Source organism: Gymnoscopelus microlampas (assembly GCF_963454915.1).
Source record: "Gymnoscopelus microlampas genome assembly, chromosome: 14".
NCBI classification, from domain to species: domain Eukaryota; kingdom Metazoa; phylum Chordata; class Actinopteri; order Myctophiformes; family Myctophidae; genus Gymnoscopelus; species Gymnoscopelus microlampas.
In genome coordinates this window covers 32,522,725-32,542,200 of record NC_139951.1, presented here as the reverse complement: position 1 = coordinate 32,542,200, position 19,476 = coordinate 32,522,725, and the positions used below count along the sequence as shown (strand labels likewise).

The following is a 19,476-nucleotide window of genomic DNA, read 5'->3' as shown; positions in this document are numbered from 1 at the left end:
CGTGAGCAAGGTTGGGAAGATTACATTGGTATTGTAATTTGTAACAGATTACTAATTACCTGCACGTAATTGTAATAAGTAACATAGCAAGTATTGTAATCAGATTACTTTCAGTGTTTTAGATTCCTCCAAAAACATATAATACCCCATTAAATGAAGCATTCCAAAGTTTATTGAAAGTAGCCAGTCAATCATTATTTATCCAGTTACGGATTAGGATTACATCCAGGTAATTAGTAATTTATAACTCTACATTTTGAATGTAATCTTTCCACCCCGTGTGTGTGTGAGTGTGGAGGTATGAGGAAGCTACTGTATAATCGTGTCTGACTCTGAGTATCTGAATTCGTGCATCATACTGTATCTCCGCCGCACATAGCAGATCTACAAGCTCACAACGCTGTGACTCGTTGTGAGCTTGTAGATCAGGTATTTAGTATAAGTACAACTTAACTAAGCATAAGTTGTGTCTATTCCCCCATGCACTTATAGACCTCTGTCAAGGCCAGACCACACCAATGCAACTAGTCGCAACTCCTTGCAACAAAACAGTTCTAAGGCCAATCCACACCAATGCAACTCCCTGCAACTGCCATTGGGGATAATGGTTGCAAGTAGTTGCAAGTAGTTGCATGTTTCAAGGAGTTGCAAGGAGTTGCATTGGTGTGGACAGGCCTTTAGACCATTGGTTCTCAAACTGGGGTCCGGGGACCCCCATGGGTCCTTGGTGGGGTTCCAGGGGGTCCCCAGCAAAATGTAGCAGCATCACAATCATTTTAATCACTTAACCCATTTATTCGTTGGCTATTCAAAAATAGCAGATATACAAGCTTGTACACCTGCTATTTCTGGACATTTTTGAAAAATCTCGAAAGTGTTAAGCTTAATCTTTTGAACACAAATCTTCTCTTCCGGGGGTCCCTGGTGCAAAAGACTTTCAGTTGGGGGGATCCGCAGCCAAATATATATCAATTTGGGGGCCCTTGGCACGAACCACTGTACCTTTGAATCAGTGGCAGTAGGTCACACAAGTGAGACCAATTAGCTAACAGGCTACAACTGGGCTAATCGGTCTTGTGTTCTACAAGCCAGACGGCTGGGTTCCAGGCTTTTAACCACTTGAACCCTATACTTGGTTGACTGGAGTCCCTCAGGGCTCTGTACTTGTGAATTGAATATCTTCACTGAAAATAGACGATCCACAAGCTTCGAGTTGGGAGCTTATAGATCTGCCCCCCCCCCCCCCCCCCCACACACAATATGGATCCTGGGGTTTAAGTGGTTAGGTTTTCACACACACACACACACACACACACACACACACACACACACACACACACACACACACACACACACACACACACACACACAAGACTGCACGTTAATCCTTGCCATCTTCTTCCGCTGACAGATGGGATAGCCTGTCTGGGATTGCTTGAGGAATTTACTGAAGGAGTTAAGTTTGTGTGTGTGTGTGTGTGTGTGTGTGTGTGTGTGTGTGTGTGTGTGTGTGTGTGTGTGTGTGTGTGTGTGTGTGTGTGTGTGTGTGTGTGTGTGTGTGTGTGTGTGTGTGTGTGTGTGTGTGTGCGTGCATGTGCGGTGCGTGTGCGTGTGTGTGTGTGTGTGAGTGTGAGACAGTGTCACCTAATCCATCATAACAGGCCTTTTATTACTACCTCCGGGCTTGCTGCATAGTCAGACTGGCACTCATCCTCATTCAGGCCTATTCATTTCTCTCGCTGCTAAATACCAAGCCATCGCTCAGACAGTTGTAGCATGAATGTAGCATTCATCACAGAGTCACCTGTTTATTTGTGCACCCTCGGGTGCTGTACAGAATGTGTGCTCACTCTGCCCTGCCTCCACATGCCCTGGCACTGCGCTCGCTTGTTCTGATTGGGATCTTTTATCAGATGTGGTGAAAGACCCAAAATAATATCAAAACAAAAAAAATGCATGTCTGTAGGTACGGGTGTTCCAGTGTTTTTAACTAGGATGATATGATTGTATGACAAAGAAGTTGCCCTGAGATGTGTCTACATTGTGTGTGTGTGTGTGTGCGCGCGTGTCTCTCTGTGTGTGTGTGTGTGTGTGTGTGTGTGTGTGTGTGTGTGTGTGTGTGTGTGTGTGTGTGTGTGTGTGTGTGTGTGTGTGTGTGTGAGGGAGCAACTTAATCTGAGCGATCTCTGTGTGTGTGATTGGGTGCTTGTCCGTCTGAAGGGAATTGGTATACAGTAGCTGGTAGCGGTAATGAGAATCAGCAGGCACTGTTGTGCTTTCATACTGTTTTTTTCCTCCCTCATCCTCTCCTGATTATTTTCTTACCATAAATGCAAATGACTGAGGTATTAGACCAAAGTGGAAACAAGTCCCCAGGACCTTTTTGTGTTATCCTTTTAGCCTTAATGCCTGCACTGTACCACATGCTGTGTACGTTTTTGTCAACAAAAAAAAGTATTCAATCAATCAATCTAAATTGTGAAGCTACATTCATAATTGCTAAGCTTCGATGTAATTGAACACACATTCGTGAATTCACTTCTCTTAATTTTCTCTTAATGGTTGGAGAACTGTTCGTAGCCTGAAATTCCCACATTAACCGCTTAAACCCCAGGATCCATATTCTGAGGGGAAACCTTCGCATGAAAATAGCAGATCGACAAGCTTGTCGACCTGCTATTTTCAGCGAAGATATTGAATGTAGAGCGGAAACAGAAAATACACTACCATAGAGCCCACACAACATTATACTGCCTGGAGGCTTGTCATCAGCCACAAATTGTGAAATGGAGATAGTTGAATCAGGCTTGTGACCTAAACTCTAGACCCAGATATTGTGTAATTGTTCTGACAGCATGCTTCTGCTAAGATGGCATAGACTAGGCCCAAAATGTTTCAGAGCCTATTCATCAGGCCAAACCGATTTGCACCCTGACGTGACTTGACGTCAGGGTACAATCCCTCCCGTACAATGTGGTATTGCAGGTGAAAGTGCTTTATAAGCCAGAGAGAAGTTATTTGGAATGAGTATATCTGAGGCTTGATTTAGGCTCAAACCTTTTGAAAAACGTTTGAGGGACTTAAATAATATGATATTAAATATTATTATTATGTTTTAAATTCATGGTGTAGATCCTTTAATACAAGGATGCTAAAAGGATAAACCCAAGAAAGCGCTATGGCTTGTTTCCATTGGGGTCCTTTGTATGCAATTCATCAAGACATTTAAAGACAAACAACAATATACAAAATATCCAAAAACATCATATATACGAGTAGTAAAAAAGGATAAAATATGTACATTAAACAGTTGGGGGGTGGGGGGAATTTGTGGAGATATGCTAGTACTTTTTAGAGGGGCCAGTTGCGAATTGCAGCCACCTGTATAAGTGCTCTTTTAGAGCGGTTTTGAAGGAGAGTAAGGAGTCACACTTGTTTTTATGACTGTTGGTAGGGCATTCCACATTTTGGTGGCATAGCAATAGAACAAATTTAACACTTTGTTTGAGCCGAATCTGGGTTGAATGTGATTTGTGGAGCTCCCTCTGGTGTTGTGCTTGTGAACGTCTTTAACATTTTTGAAGTAGTTTGACCGGTACATACATGGGTGTCTTTGTGGTGTAGTGTCTCTTGTAGACCAGGCCCATTGCAAGTTGCTATACTCTGTCCTCTACCCTGAGCCATCCCACCCTAGCATAATGAGCTGGGGTTAAATGAGTTGTAGGTGTGAGGCCAAGCAGTAACCTGACCAGTTTGTTTTGGGATGTCTGAAGCCTTGTTTTTAAGGCCTTTGTGGTGCCATTAGGTGCATGCATATTCATTGTCATATGACATTGGATGAGTGCTCCTGCTAGAGTCCTCCTCAGTGTATTCCTACAGACCAGTGAGGAGATCCTGTACAAAAATCTTGTTCTTTGGTTGACTTTTTTTGATTACTTTAGTTGCCATTTTTTCACTGGAAAGATCTTCCTCTAAAATACAACCCAGGTAGGTAATTTACACAATAACATGAAACCCAACAGCATCAAAGTAAAGATTTAAGCTTAAGCCAAAGGCTTCACAACAAACAGGCAGATGAACTCCTCACGAACCTGTGTCAGATTTCTCTCTTTAGACCCAAATCTTCCACAGGCAGGATCACCGCTCTGGGCTAGTTGCACTGCCTATCAATTCTTGCCACTAAAAAACACAAGAAGGAGACGAAAGAGAAAAAGAAAAGAAAAGCTCATTAGTGCTAATAGGACAGTGTATTGTTCCATAGTTGATTATACGTATGCATTGTTGTACGCCTGTAAGGTCATATGTCTTCCTAAAGCCTGATAAACTATGTTTTGCACCCTGTCCATCCGTCCGTCCGTGTGTCCATCCATCTGTGAACAGCTAATCTCCGGCACCGATTTCTTTCAGATCGGCCTGTTATAGCGCCACCAGGAGGCCGATCGGTACACCTCTATGGTCATGTGATCAAGACGGATCTGTCACATTTTTCATATTCCATCCTGATTTGCAAATTTCGAAAATTGCTGGCCCACAATAACCTACCTGACCTGGCGGAGACCTGTGCTTTTTATAGTTTATACTTAGTTGCATGCCGGTGTTGCGAAAATAATACATCTAACAAACTCACAACACAACGTGACACATTGAATCTGCTATTTTCGTTGCGCATGCAACTATAAGTATACAGTAAGTCAGGCTTCAGCGTGCATGTTCTAACATGATATGTATTTCATGGTGCAGTCCTGTTTGTTCTGTAGCCTGTACTGGCTCAGCTCTCTTGCTGTTATTATTGTGGATGCTCACTTGGCCCGTCAAGTTCATTTGCAGGCCACAGTCGCAGCCACTTTCAAAGATCTTTGCATAGTTGCCCTACTGTGGGGAGTGTTACTGCAAATGGAGTCAGGCTGCCAAACATGTTTGGTTGAAGTGTTATGATCTAGGCTATTGCACATAAGGGAATCATGATTATGGTTACTGCGTCAGTGTAAGGACATTATTTTAAACAATGACCTGCCAAGAGATCTATTTGACGTGTAATGTGAGTTCCCGGAAGCTCTTGCATAATAAAAATACCTACCTGCATGTAGACTGTTGGTTAGCATGCCAAAGACTTTCAACACATCATCCTGGACATTTACACGTCATAAGCACTAAACATGGTGGCCTGGTATGTCTTGAAGTTACGTAAACGGCAACCAGATTTTCTTTCTTCCTTTCCCGCTGTGTAAAAAAAAATGGGTTCCAGAGTGAGTGAAGCAGAGTAAACACGGAGGATTTGAATGGTATGTAAAGTGTTTTGTCCCCAAGGTGCAGGGCTGAGACACGTTATGTAATTTCAACCCCTCCAGGTGTGTTTATCCTGTGATAATCTCTTGTTGTTTTGTAGGAAGTAAACACATGCAAGTGTGGTTCAACACACGCACACATGCACATGCACACACACACACACACACACCACACACACACACCACACACACACACACACACACACACACACACACACACACACACACACGCACACGCACACGCACACACGCACACAAGCACACACACTCTCTCTCACACAAACACACACACAGTAAACATGCACACGCGCACGACACGCGCACACACACACACACACACACACACACACACACACACACACACACACACACACACACACACACACACACACACACACACACACACACACACGCGCGTGCTCATTGTCAGCAAATATTCAATGTGTATGACCTAGTTGCCAGGTACACCATGGGAGATTACTACTCCCTCCGTTTTTAACAATAGAGTGTGTGTTGGATAACAAGGCCCCTCATCTGATGCACACACTTTTCTTATCTGATCGGTGCATGTGGGGTTTCCTCGCAACAGCGCACAGTTGTCGTATCGACAGATGCAGCGATAGAGAGGCTGATGAAGAATTGATGAAGATGAAGTGTGTCAAATTGCAAATTTGATGTACTGTGTGTGTGTGTGTGTGTGTGTGTGTGTGTGTGTGTGTTTGCTTTTGCGCATGATGTGTGTATGTTTGCGTGCACTGCACTCTTGACTCTGCACTATTGACTGCTTGAGCTGTCCTTTGTATAGTAGCTTGACGATATTAAACACCCCTCTCAGTAAACACTGCAGCTGTATCAACACATAATATGCACGCACTCACTCACTCACGCACGCACACACACACACACACACACACACACACACACACACACACACACACACACACACACACACACACACACACACACACACACACACACACACACACACACACACACACACACACACACACACACACACACACACACACACACACCACAAGTCTCCGCCTCCATAGTCCACATGCACCACTTAGGGATGGGCTGCATATAGCCAGATAAAAAGATAAAATAAAATAAAAAATGAAAGGCAAGCTATTCATTTTCAGTGCTGCTCTGTTAGGAGGAACCCCCATGCAGGGTTGCAGAGACAAAGGTTTTCTGGTTCACCTATTTAAAAGTGTATCCCGATCTCACCTTTGGGGTTGTTTTATCCCCACAGGCGCTTTTCACGCTCATCTGACACTCTCATCAGCGCTTGGCTCGTTCTCAGCATGTGGCTCACGAACATGCCCGATTCAGTTCTTCTTCAACAAATACAGATCTGAGGGGTTAAATGGGATGCTGTCGAAGCACACTGTAGCCTACTGGATGTTCCTGTTTACTTTGTTTGCTCTTGGTATGGTTCGGTTGACATGTCATGCAATCAGCCACTCAGGTTATTGATTATCTGCTGACCTATCAGCCCACTGGCTTGACAAATCAATTTTACAGTCAGTTGTATAATTATTCATAGGTTCACTATGGATAATTAGACTGGCAACCTAATTAGGATTTAACCACTTGAACCCTATCGTCCCTATTCTGGGGCTAACACTAGGGGAAAATAGACGATCTACAGAGCTCGTAGAGCTTGTAGATTACAGTGTTTCACTTGATCTTTTTCTTGCCACTTCCCTCTCTCTCCCCTTCTCTCTCTTTTTTTTCAGTCTCTATAATCACCTTCTTTCCATAAGTCCCATGATTGTACCATAGCTGTGTGTTATGCAAAGGAAGTCTCTTTTTTTTTTTGAATATCACAGCTACAGTGAGAGCTAAAATAGGCAGTCTCTCTCTTCCTCACTTTGAGCTGGATGATGCTTCACACATTGAGCGTTAACGTCCCAGTTTAATCACATTCTATGGCATACACACACACACACACACACACACACACACACACACACACACACACACACACACACACACACACACACACACACACACACACACATGCTGCAAAAGCCATCATGATCACCTCCCCACCTGCCTTGTAAGCTAGCTCAACTCAGATGAGTATAATGATGTTCACATAAACACATTAACACTAGTCCTAACCCACCCGGGAGGCTGGGTTTCTTCAGCACTTTTGTGATTGTAAAAAGAATGATGGGTTATGGGTAGTAGAAAACATTGCACAAAATGAGGCAATATCGTCAACAGAATCCTGACATTACTCAAGAAAACAGAAAAAAGGTTGCACATGGAGTTAGATCAATTTTGACTCCTCATTAAATAAAGGTTACATACATACATACATACATACATACATACATACATACTGTACATACACGCATGCGTGCACTACATACATACATTCATATATACATTCACATACATACATACATACATACATACATACATACATACATACATACATACATACATACATACATACGTATACATTCATATATATAGTAGAAAACATTGCACAAAATGAGGCAATATCGTCAGTAGAATCCTGCCATCATTACTCAAGAAAACAGAAAAAATGTTGCACATACATACATACATACATACATACATACATACAGTACATACATACTGTACGTACATACATACATACATACATACTGTACATGTCACATTTCTATATTTATTTGCTGTGTACCTCTACTGTATGTCACCAATCTCACCATAGAACCTTGGGGCATAAACAACCTCAGTGTGTCTGTAGTAATGTGAAGGAACATAAATGTTCCGACGGACACATTCCTAATCATATGTTTTCTGTGTGTTAGTAGGCATTCCGTGGAACGTGTGGGTTGTGGTCAAACTGTCTTGGTGGTTTGGTTTGGTTTGGTTTGGTTTGGTTTGGTTTGGTTTGGTTCGGGGGCAAATGTTTACCCTCCCAGTGATCCATGGAGGCAGATCGATGTGTTCTTTAGATAAGTGTTTGCCTTGATGAGGTCCTTACCTGACCACAAACCATTTATCTCAAGAGACGGTTGACAGGCCTAAATTACCCCCCTCCGCTGCTCTGTATTTTGGTTAGTGCCCCGGGCCTCTGTGGCTTCGATGTGTGCACGTTGGCTCGTCTCACTTCATCATGCTATAAGGGGGTCATCCCAAGCCACAGCTCTGGAATCAAGTTTACTTCCCAGACTTTGTTGATGATAGGAATCTGTATTGAAACGGCTCAGAATTCCATTTTGTATTATTCCATTTGCGTGACTAGAGAGAGAGAAAATAGAACTTTAATGGAATTCTAATTAGGCTAACCAGCTAACTGTATCCTCATGTCAGCTCATGTCCTCTCCAGTCAAGCCTTCACTTCAGCTGATTTTGTACAGTAAGTGTGTTATATTACTTGTTATGTCTCATCTCCTGTGTTTTGTTTTGTTTTGTTTTGTTTTGTTTGGTTTCCTATTAGGACAGCAGTTGAGCTTGACAAATGGTGGCTAGGATGAATATATACTATCCACGTAAAGTATGTCAGAGGAAAGAGATGAACAAAGTTCGTTATACAGTACGATCGGTGATATGCAAGAACAGTTACACACACAAACACAAGCTTCTGTTGTGTTTTGCGAGCCACCCAGACATGTCAGACATGCAGATGAGGGGCAAATGTCAACAATCCACAGTCTGTTCTGTCTGACACCACTAAACTTAAACAGCAGCTACAGTTACATGTTGATCGTTCAGCACCCGACGAACAAACTATAGTGGAATGTTTCCAAATCCATTTCCCAAAACATAACCAGAACACCCCCCCCCCCCAAAACACTTACTTACAAATACTTGCTAAAACGCAGCAGGATTGTGCTTGTGTTTCCCTTATTTTGTTGTTTTGTCTGTTCTTTGTTGTGTGTTTAGTTTTTCTCTCCTTAATCTGGAGTTATTTGTGTATTTGTCAGATTTTTTGCTGCAAGCCTTTTTTATATAAAAGCCATTGCCCAGCTCCTTACTCACCTGACACACAAAACAATCCCCCTTTATCTCACCTGAAAAGATGCATCTGTGTGTTTTTCCTCCCTCCTCCACCCACTCCCCTCTTCCTTCTTCTCATTCCCTCCCCTTGTTGAGAGTTGTTTTACTCCCCACAAGCTGATTTTTTTGCACATCAAAGCCCTGACATTGCTTTTGTTCTGTCCAGGATGCATCTTCACTGCTGTCGGAAAGGGAAAAAGTATGAGTTCAGTACAATACAAAAATCCTGCGTGTCCTTTTAACTGTTAAGATTGTATGCTGCAAAACCCTGAGTTTGACGCTGAGAGTGTAAAAATGGTCCCTTATGGCTTGATTTATACTTAGTCGAGTGCTTGTGTTCCGCACCGAAAATAGCTGATCTACAAGCTCACAACACGTTGTCTTGAGCACATTGCGCAACCAAGTATAAATTAGGCATACTGTAAGTGTGTGCTCAGGACTTTGCATACTGAGCAAATCTGAGCTCAGCTTGTGGGCAAATTATTATTGTGGTCTCCCTCCCAGTCCCAGGCATTGGATGACGTTCATGAACATGACATGTTCTCTTGAAAGCGATTTGAAAACAATATGCACTCTGCATTCAGGCTGTGTTTGCATAGTATCTGCTCACGAGAGGTGGATGTTAAAAGATTTGTTCCTTTGCGTAGCCCCTACAATTTTCCCCGTCCTTCCAACGAAAGCCAGAGCTTCAGATTTACCACATGTGTACACACGCATAACGCACGCACACGAACACGCACACGGGCGCGCACACCAAAACACGCTTAGTTTTGGGGGGAAAAATAAACTGTGTAATTTAAGCGACAGTCACTTATGCTGTTGGTGCAGCATAGCTAGTGTTGTATTTGTGTGTGTGTGTGTGTGTGTGTGTGTGTGTGTGTGTGTGTGTGTGTGTGTGTGTGTGTGTGTGTGTGTGTGCGTGCGTGCGTGTGTATGTATGTGTATGTCCCTGTCTGTGTGTGTGTGTGTGTGTGTGTGTGTGTGTTGTGTGTGTGAGAGAGAGAGAGAGATAGAATTATGTCTCGAGAACAACGCCCCCGCAGGACACAGTAAATGAATGGTTTTGTGTTTTTGAGGACGGTATATTGCATTGCAAATTATCACGTTGGTTGAACGCGTGGGGAGCGCTGTAGGGAGAGGGGGATCACACACCGTCAACATGCTGGTAATTTAATTGATCCTGATGACAGACTAAGCCCCCCCACACACACAAACGGCATCATTTGTTGCGTAGGAGACAGCGTTGCCATGTCCGCTTATTATAAGCAACTTAGGGCTTGTTTTTCTGTCAAGTCGCTTGTAAATATTGGTAGTTGCGGGTTGTTGTTTTTTTGGGGGGGGGGGGGTTGTTACTTATTTGGGCTTGTTTCCTATATGTTGTTTAAACCAGTGGTTCTCAAACATTTTCATGTCAAGGACCCCCCAAATTAATATGTCTCTGTCCGCGGACCTCCCCCATCTGAAACACTGGTAGGAGACCACTCATAGAGGAGCGGATAGAGTAGGGGAGGGGAGGTGAGGTGGAGACGCGGAGCAGCAGAACGTGGGGGAGTCAAGAGAATAGAAGATAGACATCTATTCAGTGTCTCCCTCAGAGTGAGTAGGATGGTGTAGTGGGGCGTGCTATGCCAGGAATGCCCGCTCGCTCGTGTTGTAACTGGAACTCCTGAAAGGCGGCGTTCTCCCCTCACTGGGACAGTTTAGAACCCCGTCTGGCATTGCCCAGTGCCCACAAAGATCTACTGGCTCTAAAAAGCCCTGTGTTTCAACGCGTTGTGAGCTTGTGGATCGTCTACTTTCGGCGAAGAGATTTGGTGTGGATCGAAAAAAAAGAGTGCACCAACAGAAAACGAGAAAAAAAACAAGGAAATAAATTCAACCATGTGTGGTCTGTGTGGCTGAAGTCAGCCACACGGGAGGAGAGGAGAGGTGTCTGACCACTTTGTCAATCTTAACTTCCGACGTTCCGATTTTGAAGGAGGTGTATCGTCTCCTCACATGATCAAATAGAACCTTGACTTGACAATGGACGACAACGTTACCCAGCAATCATCATTTACTATCACAGACAACCATATGAAAGAAAATATGAACGTATTCATTTCATTTGTTTTAATAGTTTTTTTTTTTTTATGCAATAAGCTAATGTTGTTATAGATGCTACAGACTATTTTACCAAAACAAATGAAAACCATGACGGAGATGGGTTTGCCTTTTCCTGGGTATATAGCAAAGGGCAGTACATTAAACCTTTTGTAGTTTAAATCAGGGGTTCTCAACCTTTTCAGGCCAAGACCCCCAAAATAATATTATTTCCCGCGACCCCCCGCGTGCACGTGTGCGGTCCCGTTCACGCGTGCGAGCGGTCCCGTTCGCGCGCGCGAAGGTTATTTAATTATAATAGGTTATTTGATAATTGTTTATTATCAAAACATTTTTGCAAAAAGTGGGTAAATTGAGTAAATTAACTGATAAAACATGAATTAATGATAACATAAAAAAATATTTTGTAAACAAAACAAAAAAAAACTTTTTTTTTTTTTTTCTCAAATTCACCCAAAAATCTGGCGACCCCCCCAAATTATTTGGCGACCCCCAGGTTGAGAACCACTGGTTTAAATAGATCACCCAGAAAAAAAAATCTATCGATTATTTGATGACCAGCGGACCAGTAGACAGCGGTTCCGGTAGGAGACACAAAGGAGACTCTTTGTGTCTCCTACCGGAATTTGACGGTCATCACATTTTTGGCTTAGGAATGCGACAAAAACTAAAAAATATCCATGAATTCAATCTCCATTGGGTGACTAATCGATAGAAAAAAAGTCGTTTTGGGGTGAACTGTCCCTTTAATGTGAGTTCTTGGCCTTGGGGCGCCCCGGTGACTCACCTGGTAGAGCGCATACCATTAAGGCTTAGTCCTTGCGCAGCTGGCCTGGGTTCGAATCTGACCCGAGGCTATTTGCTGCATGTCCATCCCCATCTCTCTCCCCTGCCATGAGGGAAAAAAGGGACCCATTCTCCCCCAAACACCCTGCGGAACCCATTGCAACCGCACTGCCCGCACTGTTTGAATGGATACAATAAACTACTCTCATTACATCATTACAGTGTAACCAGAGTAGATAAGCTATGATATGGAGACAATTGTATGGACAGTGAACACCGAAAGGTAGTGCAGCATGTTGTCATCACTAAGACAAACATGACGTTATAATATGTCGTTGTAGCCTACCTACTACAGTACATTGAAATGTGTGCGCGACCCGCCCAGCTCCAATGTGAGTAAGATCCTGCACGTACTTCTGAACAGAGTTCTGTCATTCAGCGTTCTGTGCGTAGGGCTGTCACGATTGACATTTTACTTGACGATTAATTGTCGCTCAAATAATTGCGATTAATCTAATTGTGTCGTTGAACATTATTGGGGAACATTATGAATGAGAATTACATTTCTGTTTTGCTTTTAGGCTTCGTAAAGGTGCACAGGGCAGATATGACAAATAACTTACATCATTTAATAACTTAATGCTTTATATGAATAGTGGAAATAGCCGATCTACAAGCTCAAAACGCATCACGATGTGACACGTTTTTAGCTTGTAGATCTGCTATTTCCACATTTTTTGGAAAATGTTTGAAAATATCTGAACATTTTTTAACACGGATGAAAAATTATGATTATGACTATTATGCAAAAACGAAGTGCGATTAACTAATTGTTATTAGGCGATTATGGGTCTTCAACAGGAGGTCCGGGACCTCTAGGGTATCCTCAGACTGAGTTACAACAGGGGGGTGGCCACATTCTTTTTTTTTTTACATTAACCACTTGAACCCTAGCATCCCTATTCTTGGGGGGGGGGAACATTCACAGAAAACAGCAGATCTACAAGCTCGATAGACGCTGCAGCGCGACACATTGTGAGCTTGTGGATCAGCTAGTTTCGGCAAAGAGGTTTGGTATCCACCTGTTTCCTAGGCTTTTCACTGTGTTCCACTTCCTGTCTTTTGATCCAATGAAATCCAATGAAACCGGTCAGATGACTGATGATATCCAATGAAATCCGACAGGAAGTGGAAAACACAAGGCCTAGGAAACAGGTGGATAGAGGGAAAAAAGAGCAGACCAAGTTCAAAGGTCAAGTCTACCAAGTGTTGAAGGTTTGAGTGGTTAATATCTGAAAGTACACATGAACACAAATTCAACATATTTATAGAAAAGATATGGGTAAACAAACAAACCAAAACATTAATTTACAAAACACTGATGATAGTGCTGTCAAACAAGTCACGATTTGCAAAGAACACTCATGCACGCGCGCGCGCATTTTTTTTCGGTTATTATCGGTTAAAATCTTACTTTTTTGCGCAATTTGCGGGTCTTTCGCGGGTTTATTATGTTATTTAATTCTTATTTTTGCCTTCATTTTCATGAAAATATTGACAGGTCGCAAATAATGCCCCGTTGTCCGCCTCCTCCGCGCGTCCGCAGTCCGCCTCCACTCACAGAGCACAGGCACAGTTCAATTTTTTTTTCTTCTTTTTTTTTTTGGGTGGGCACAACAGCCAGGTGGGTGGGCCCAGGCCTACCTATGCCCACCCGTGGCTACGCCCCTGGACACAAAGACAAACACATAGATAGACACACAAAGACACTGACAGAGACTGTGACACTATGAAGCTATCTATGAAAACATTTAATCTGCAACACAATTTGATACAATATGTAGTGGGGGTCCCTGTTTTGTCTCAGTCTCAGCTAAGGGATCCTTGGCTAGAAAAACATTGAAGACCCCTGTCATATAGGATACTGCTAATATATTTGAAGGATGGCAGTCCATGCCAGTACAGTCTCAGGAATGAGACCAAACCTGTGGGTGGGTGCATGTGGGCCACTCTGCATGAGATGGACAGAAAGACAAAAGACACACATTGGTCTCTCAACCCATACACACGCATGACATATTCAATGTTAAAATCCATACTGTACATACAAGTACAATTGCACATGTCTGTGATTTCAAGACGCCACTGTGTAACCCTATGCTGGTGGTATGTTCCTTTAAGTTGTTGGCAGGCAGAGCGAGCCGGCAACGAGTGATGGAATTGTTGTCTTGTTTTCTTTCTGTTCTGGTGTAGAGGGAAAGCGGTCGCGCTAAAAAGAGAAGACATTTTTATATATTTTTTGTGTTTCTTAAATATTGGCAAGGATAGTGATGGCTTTAGTCATGCGTCTAGAGAGTTCCACAACTGAGGAGCATTGTAATTGGCTAGTAGTGTACTACTGTAGATCTCATAAGGCAGACAGACAGGTGCCCAATAGGCTAGTGTGGTAGCTTCACCTCTGTGAAGTACCCTGGAATTATTCATTCTTCAGGCATTGTTGTAATTGTGTTATTTGGAAAATATATATTAAAAAAAAAACAAACGGATATATGGAAAATATATATAGTGATTTAAAAAGTATTTATTTTGCTTTCAAGTTTCGGTTTCCATAACAACGTAAACATAGGCAGGCAGTGGTCTGAGAACAGAGGACTGCTATCATCAAATAACAGACCGCAGAATGCCACGATTGACCAATCAGACTCGAGCATTCAACAAAGCAATGTAATAAAGCTGAATATCACCCTTTTCCAGTGTTTCTCTGCATTGCGAACTCTCTCTCTCTCTCTCTCTCTCTCTCTCTCTCTCTCTCTCTCTCTCTCTCTCTCTCTCTCTCTCTCTGTTCTTTCCTCTCTTTCCCCCACACACGGCTGTGATTTTCTCACAGAAGTGGGAGAGAAAACAGTGAGAGGCCTGACTCCTATGAATGGCTCTGTATTCAGCAGACGCCTTGGCACAGTTGGCAGCTCTCCTTGGGTGTGGGGCTGACAGTGGTCCCTATACAGTAGATGCCCTGTGCAGTAGGATGGTCTTGGGATATTTAGTAAGAACTCAGTGCCACAATGTACTGAAATATGGGATGAGAGAGGAACTTTAGAGATGGAAGGAGACTAGCCATGGTATTGAAGATTTGGCCCTTTGATGTAGCTACTGTATACTGTATAGTCTAACTTTATATAATTTAGGCCAAGGCCTATAGGGAGAATAGCAGCTTACAGTACTTGAAGCCACGTCTTAAGAATGGCTGGTGGCTGGAAAGAGATAGTTGGGCCGATATTGACCAGACATGAGTGATGGTCCTGTGGGGACGGATTCCCACTGAGACAGGCTGAAGCTGGGTTGGAATGGTGTCATGCAGGTCCTGTTGATGTGTTGAACCATGGAGAACTGTGGAAATAAGACAAGTGTATAAGAGAGTAAATGAGTGAGTGATTGACTAGATGTTAACCTGATGGACGGATCCAAAGATGAATGGATAAGTCATGGGACAAGTAGCCTGTCTTTTGGGAGGTAAGTTTCAAGACAAAACATTTGTTTAAAAAATGTCATCTGGTTCACACTTCAATATCATTTAGTATTTAACATTAGAAGGTAGCTATAGATGAACCAACATATAACTGTGATTTCTGCAAAGCAAAGATTGGTTTATATGACTCAGTTGGCTGGCTGTCCAAGGTAAATTTTCTGATGTGTTGAGAAGGAAGGGAGAGGCAGCGAGAGGTGAGGAAAAACTCCTGGTAGAGTTGGGCTGTCAGGTTTGTTTGAAGAAAGGGGTGATGACGGAAAGAGGAACAAGTGTGTTCCTGCTGTGAAAACACACAGGCCCTGTCAGGGTGGAAGGATCGCTGGTCTGATGAAAAGACAAATACTAATGGACTTTTTCCATGTCTCTTTCCTCCCTCCATACCTTTCCCTCCCTCCCTCCCTCTCCCTTTATTTTGTTTTCCAGAATTGCTGGGCTCCACAAAGAGACTGAATATCAACTACCAAGACACTGATGGGTAATGCTATTTTTTTATACATGGTTGCACACTACAGTATGTAACGCACCGAAAATAACACCGTACCAAAAATACAAATAACCTCTATGGGAGCGTGAGAGCGTGCACGTGTTGGCGTGTCCATGTGCAGTATTAAGTGTGTGTGTGTGTGTGTGTGTGTTTGTGCACATGTCATGTGCATGACAAGCTGTGAGATGGACCTGTGTGCTCACGTCTGCATAGCTGAGGTTAACACTCCATGTAGTCAGAGGAATGCGATGGAAGAGTCACGCCGTGCCACCGGGTTTGATTGACGCGCTGCTCTGATAGCAGGATGAACAGTACATGCTGTATACACCCCAAGCCAGGGGGGTTAGATCATGTTTGTCTTTTCTCTTCACACAGTGACGCATAACCCAAACACACACATACGCATGCGGGCGTGCGCACACACGCACACGCACACGGACACGCACACGCACACACACACACACACACACACACACACACACACACACACACACACACACACACACACACACACACACACACACACACACACACACACACACACACACAGTGGTGGAAAAAGTACTCTGAAAAGCCATGTATTCAAAAAGTATTGGCCTCAGCATTTGTCAAGCATTTTCAGAAATTGCTTATTTTATTTATTTATTTATTCACTCATTTGTTATTGTATTTTTCCAGTGAGGTTCACTGTAACTGCTTCAAATATAACCTATTTAAACAATTCTGAGATAATATATCATTGCCAATATTACTGGCACCCATAATCCACAATTATTCCCTCGGGTTCTCTTTCTTGCGTTCACACAATTCAAGCCGTTTAGGCTCCTCATGACCTCCCATCTGTTCATATCCATTTTTGTTCTTGGTTAGTGCAGCACACCCATCTAAAGAGAGTTGCGACACTCGTTGATCTCCCAGCGATATCATCATGTGTTTCATGTCATCAACACCTATTATGAGGATTCAGTGTTTGGAACTACTGGTTTCCTCATGGCAAGCCTTACTTCCGTCATTATCCTTGTTCTTGTTGTTATCTCTGGGCACACTGACACAAATTCCAAATGAAAAAATACATTTTTGGCAATACATTATTGAATATTGAATATTATAAGAATATGCTCCGTTTCCAACGGAAGTCTATAGGAGTGTCATAACATTCTCTCTCAATGGCTCTGGGTTGGAGCAGTGGTTCTCAACCTTTTCAGGCCGCGACCCCCCAAAATAATCATATTTGAACTGGGGACCCCCCACCCTGACAAGCACTTGGAATTGTAGGAGTTGAGGCATTACATTTAGTTTGACTCGGTTCCACAGATAAATACTGTATTGTGGAAATATCTGATCTAAAAGCTCACAACGTTGCGAGGCGTTGTGAGCTTGTAGATCAGCTATTTCCACAATTTTTGCCTATACATGTACGTATATAATATGACAATTTGGCCAACTCTGACCAGTTTTTATGTTATAGTTTATTGATTACTTTGGAGTTTTGACACAATAATGGTCTTATATATATTTTTTTATAGGTATTAAAAAGGTCTTAATTAGTAACTTTCAAAATGTGCAGATAGCCTGCATACACTTATACTGTCTGTTGGTTTGTTTACTGTTGAGTGAGAAAACAATGTTGCACGTTAAGCAAATCATCTGGGGACTTCCCCCCAAAATCGTGTGGGGACCCCCCTGGGGGTCCCGAACCACAGGTTGAGAACCACTGGGTTAGAGGTATCGAAGTAGGCCATCAGTTGAACAAAGAAGACCCTTCTGAGAAACAGACTGTGGGTGGGTGTGCAGCTCGTTTTTTGTGTGCCTCAGTTGACGTGGAGGACCTGACCTGCATGTGTCTACACATGCAGGGTAAGTCCAGCATGATGTGGGAGGGCTGACACACAATAGGGGTGTTGAAGTTGAAGTACCCCCCACACGTGTATTCTATACAGTGGTGGAAAAAGTACTCAAATGTTTTAAAAGTATCAATACTGCAATGTAGAAGTACTCTGTTACAAGTAAAAAAGTACAAAAGTATTGGTATCAAAATGTACTTAAAATACCAAAAGTAAAAGTACTAACATATTTGAAAATAGCAGATCTACAAGCTCACAACGCGTTGCGATGCGTTGTGAGCTTTGTAGACACCACTGGTGTCCTTACACCAGTGGTGTAAAGCCACTTTACACCACCGGTGCATTCCATGGCTAATTTATATTTCGTCGTACGACCACGTCGCAAGACGAAAATCTGTGATGATCATCGTGCGATGGAGTAGAAATTAGTCCTTAGTGTCTGTGTGCACCTGAAGGAAGGGAGAAAACGTGCGATATGCGATAGGAGCAGAATGAAGACAAGGAGGAGGGTGAGCCAACTGTGACTAGACATTGAGTCAACACATTCCCTAAAGAGAGATGGTGTGTGTGTGTGTGTGTGTGTGTGTGTGTGTGTGTGTGTGTGTGTGTGTGTGTGTGTGTGTGTGTGTGTGTGTGTGTGTGTGTGTGTGTGTGTGTGTGTGTGTGTGTGTGTGTGTGTGTGTGTGTGTGTGTGTGTGTGTGTGTGTGTGCGCGCGCGTGTGCGTGTCTGTATATTCTCCTCACTTTGTTGTAAAGTTGGGAAATGGATAGAGAGAACCTAGGCAATGATGGATGGATGGATGGAGGGACGGATGGAGGGATGGAGGGATGGAGGGATGGATGGTTTTATGACTGAGGAGTAAGGAGGCCCAAACAAATTCAGAGATAAGCCCTGGCTGGAGATGACACAGTGTGATAGCGGCGCTGGTTTTAAAGAGCGACACATACAGTCTCTCGTTAATGACTGCAACCCCCATAGTCCCACACACGTCTGTAGTCTGCAATCTGACACCAAATCTCCAGGCTATTTTGCCTATTTTCATAATCAGACTTTGCCCTACTTTCTGTGCGTACATCGAGTGTAGAAAGTTGAAATGTTGAAATATGAAGGAGGTGTAGTATCGTCCCCCGATGCTACTGGCTGTCATCAAACTAGCAATGAACTCCTGCTGGGACGGGGATACACACACACACACACACACACACACACACACACACACACACACACACACACACACACACACACACACACACACACACACACACACACACACACACACACACATACACAAGCTGTGTATCAGAAAAGAGGCATGATGGAAAACAGTTTCATGGCTACGGCCTAAATTATCGTCTCTTTAGAGTGTGAACCTTGTAAAAAAGAAATGTAAAAAAGAACATGTGTTCCAATGTAATAACCTGTATTGCAGTATTTATAAA

At 43.0% G+C, this 19,476-nt stretch overlaps 1 protein-coding gene across 2 annotated transcripts in view; it reads left to right on the top strand.

The window, feature by feature from the left end:
- Positions 1-19,476, top strand: part of LOC311060632 (caskin-2-like) — a 77,526-nt gene that overhangs the window by 7,361 nt on the left and 50,689 nt on the right. For both annotated transcript variants that reach the window (XM_084078876.1, XM_084078875.1), the window contains exon 3: positions 16,132-16,183. In XM_084078876.1, coding sequence (XP_083935002.1) covers positions 16,132-16,183 — 52 coding nt within the window. The remainder of the gene's footprint in view (positions 1-16,131; positions 16,184-19,476) is intronic.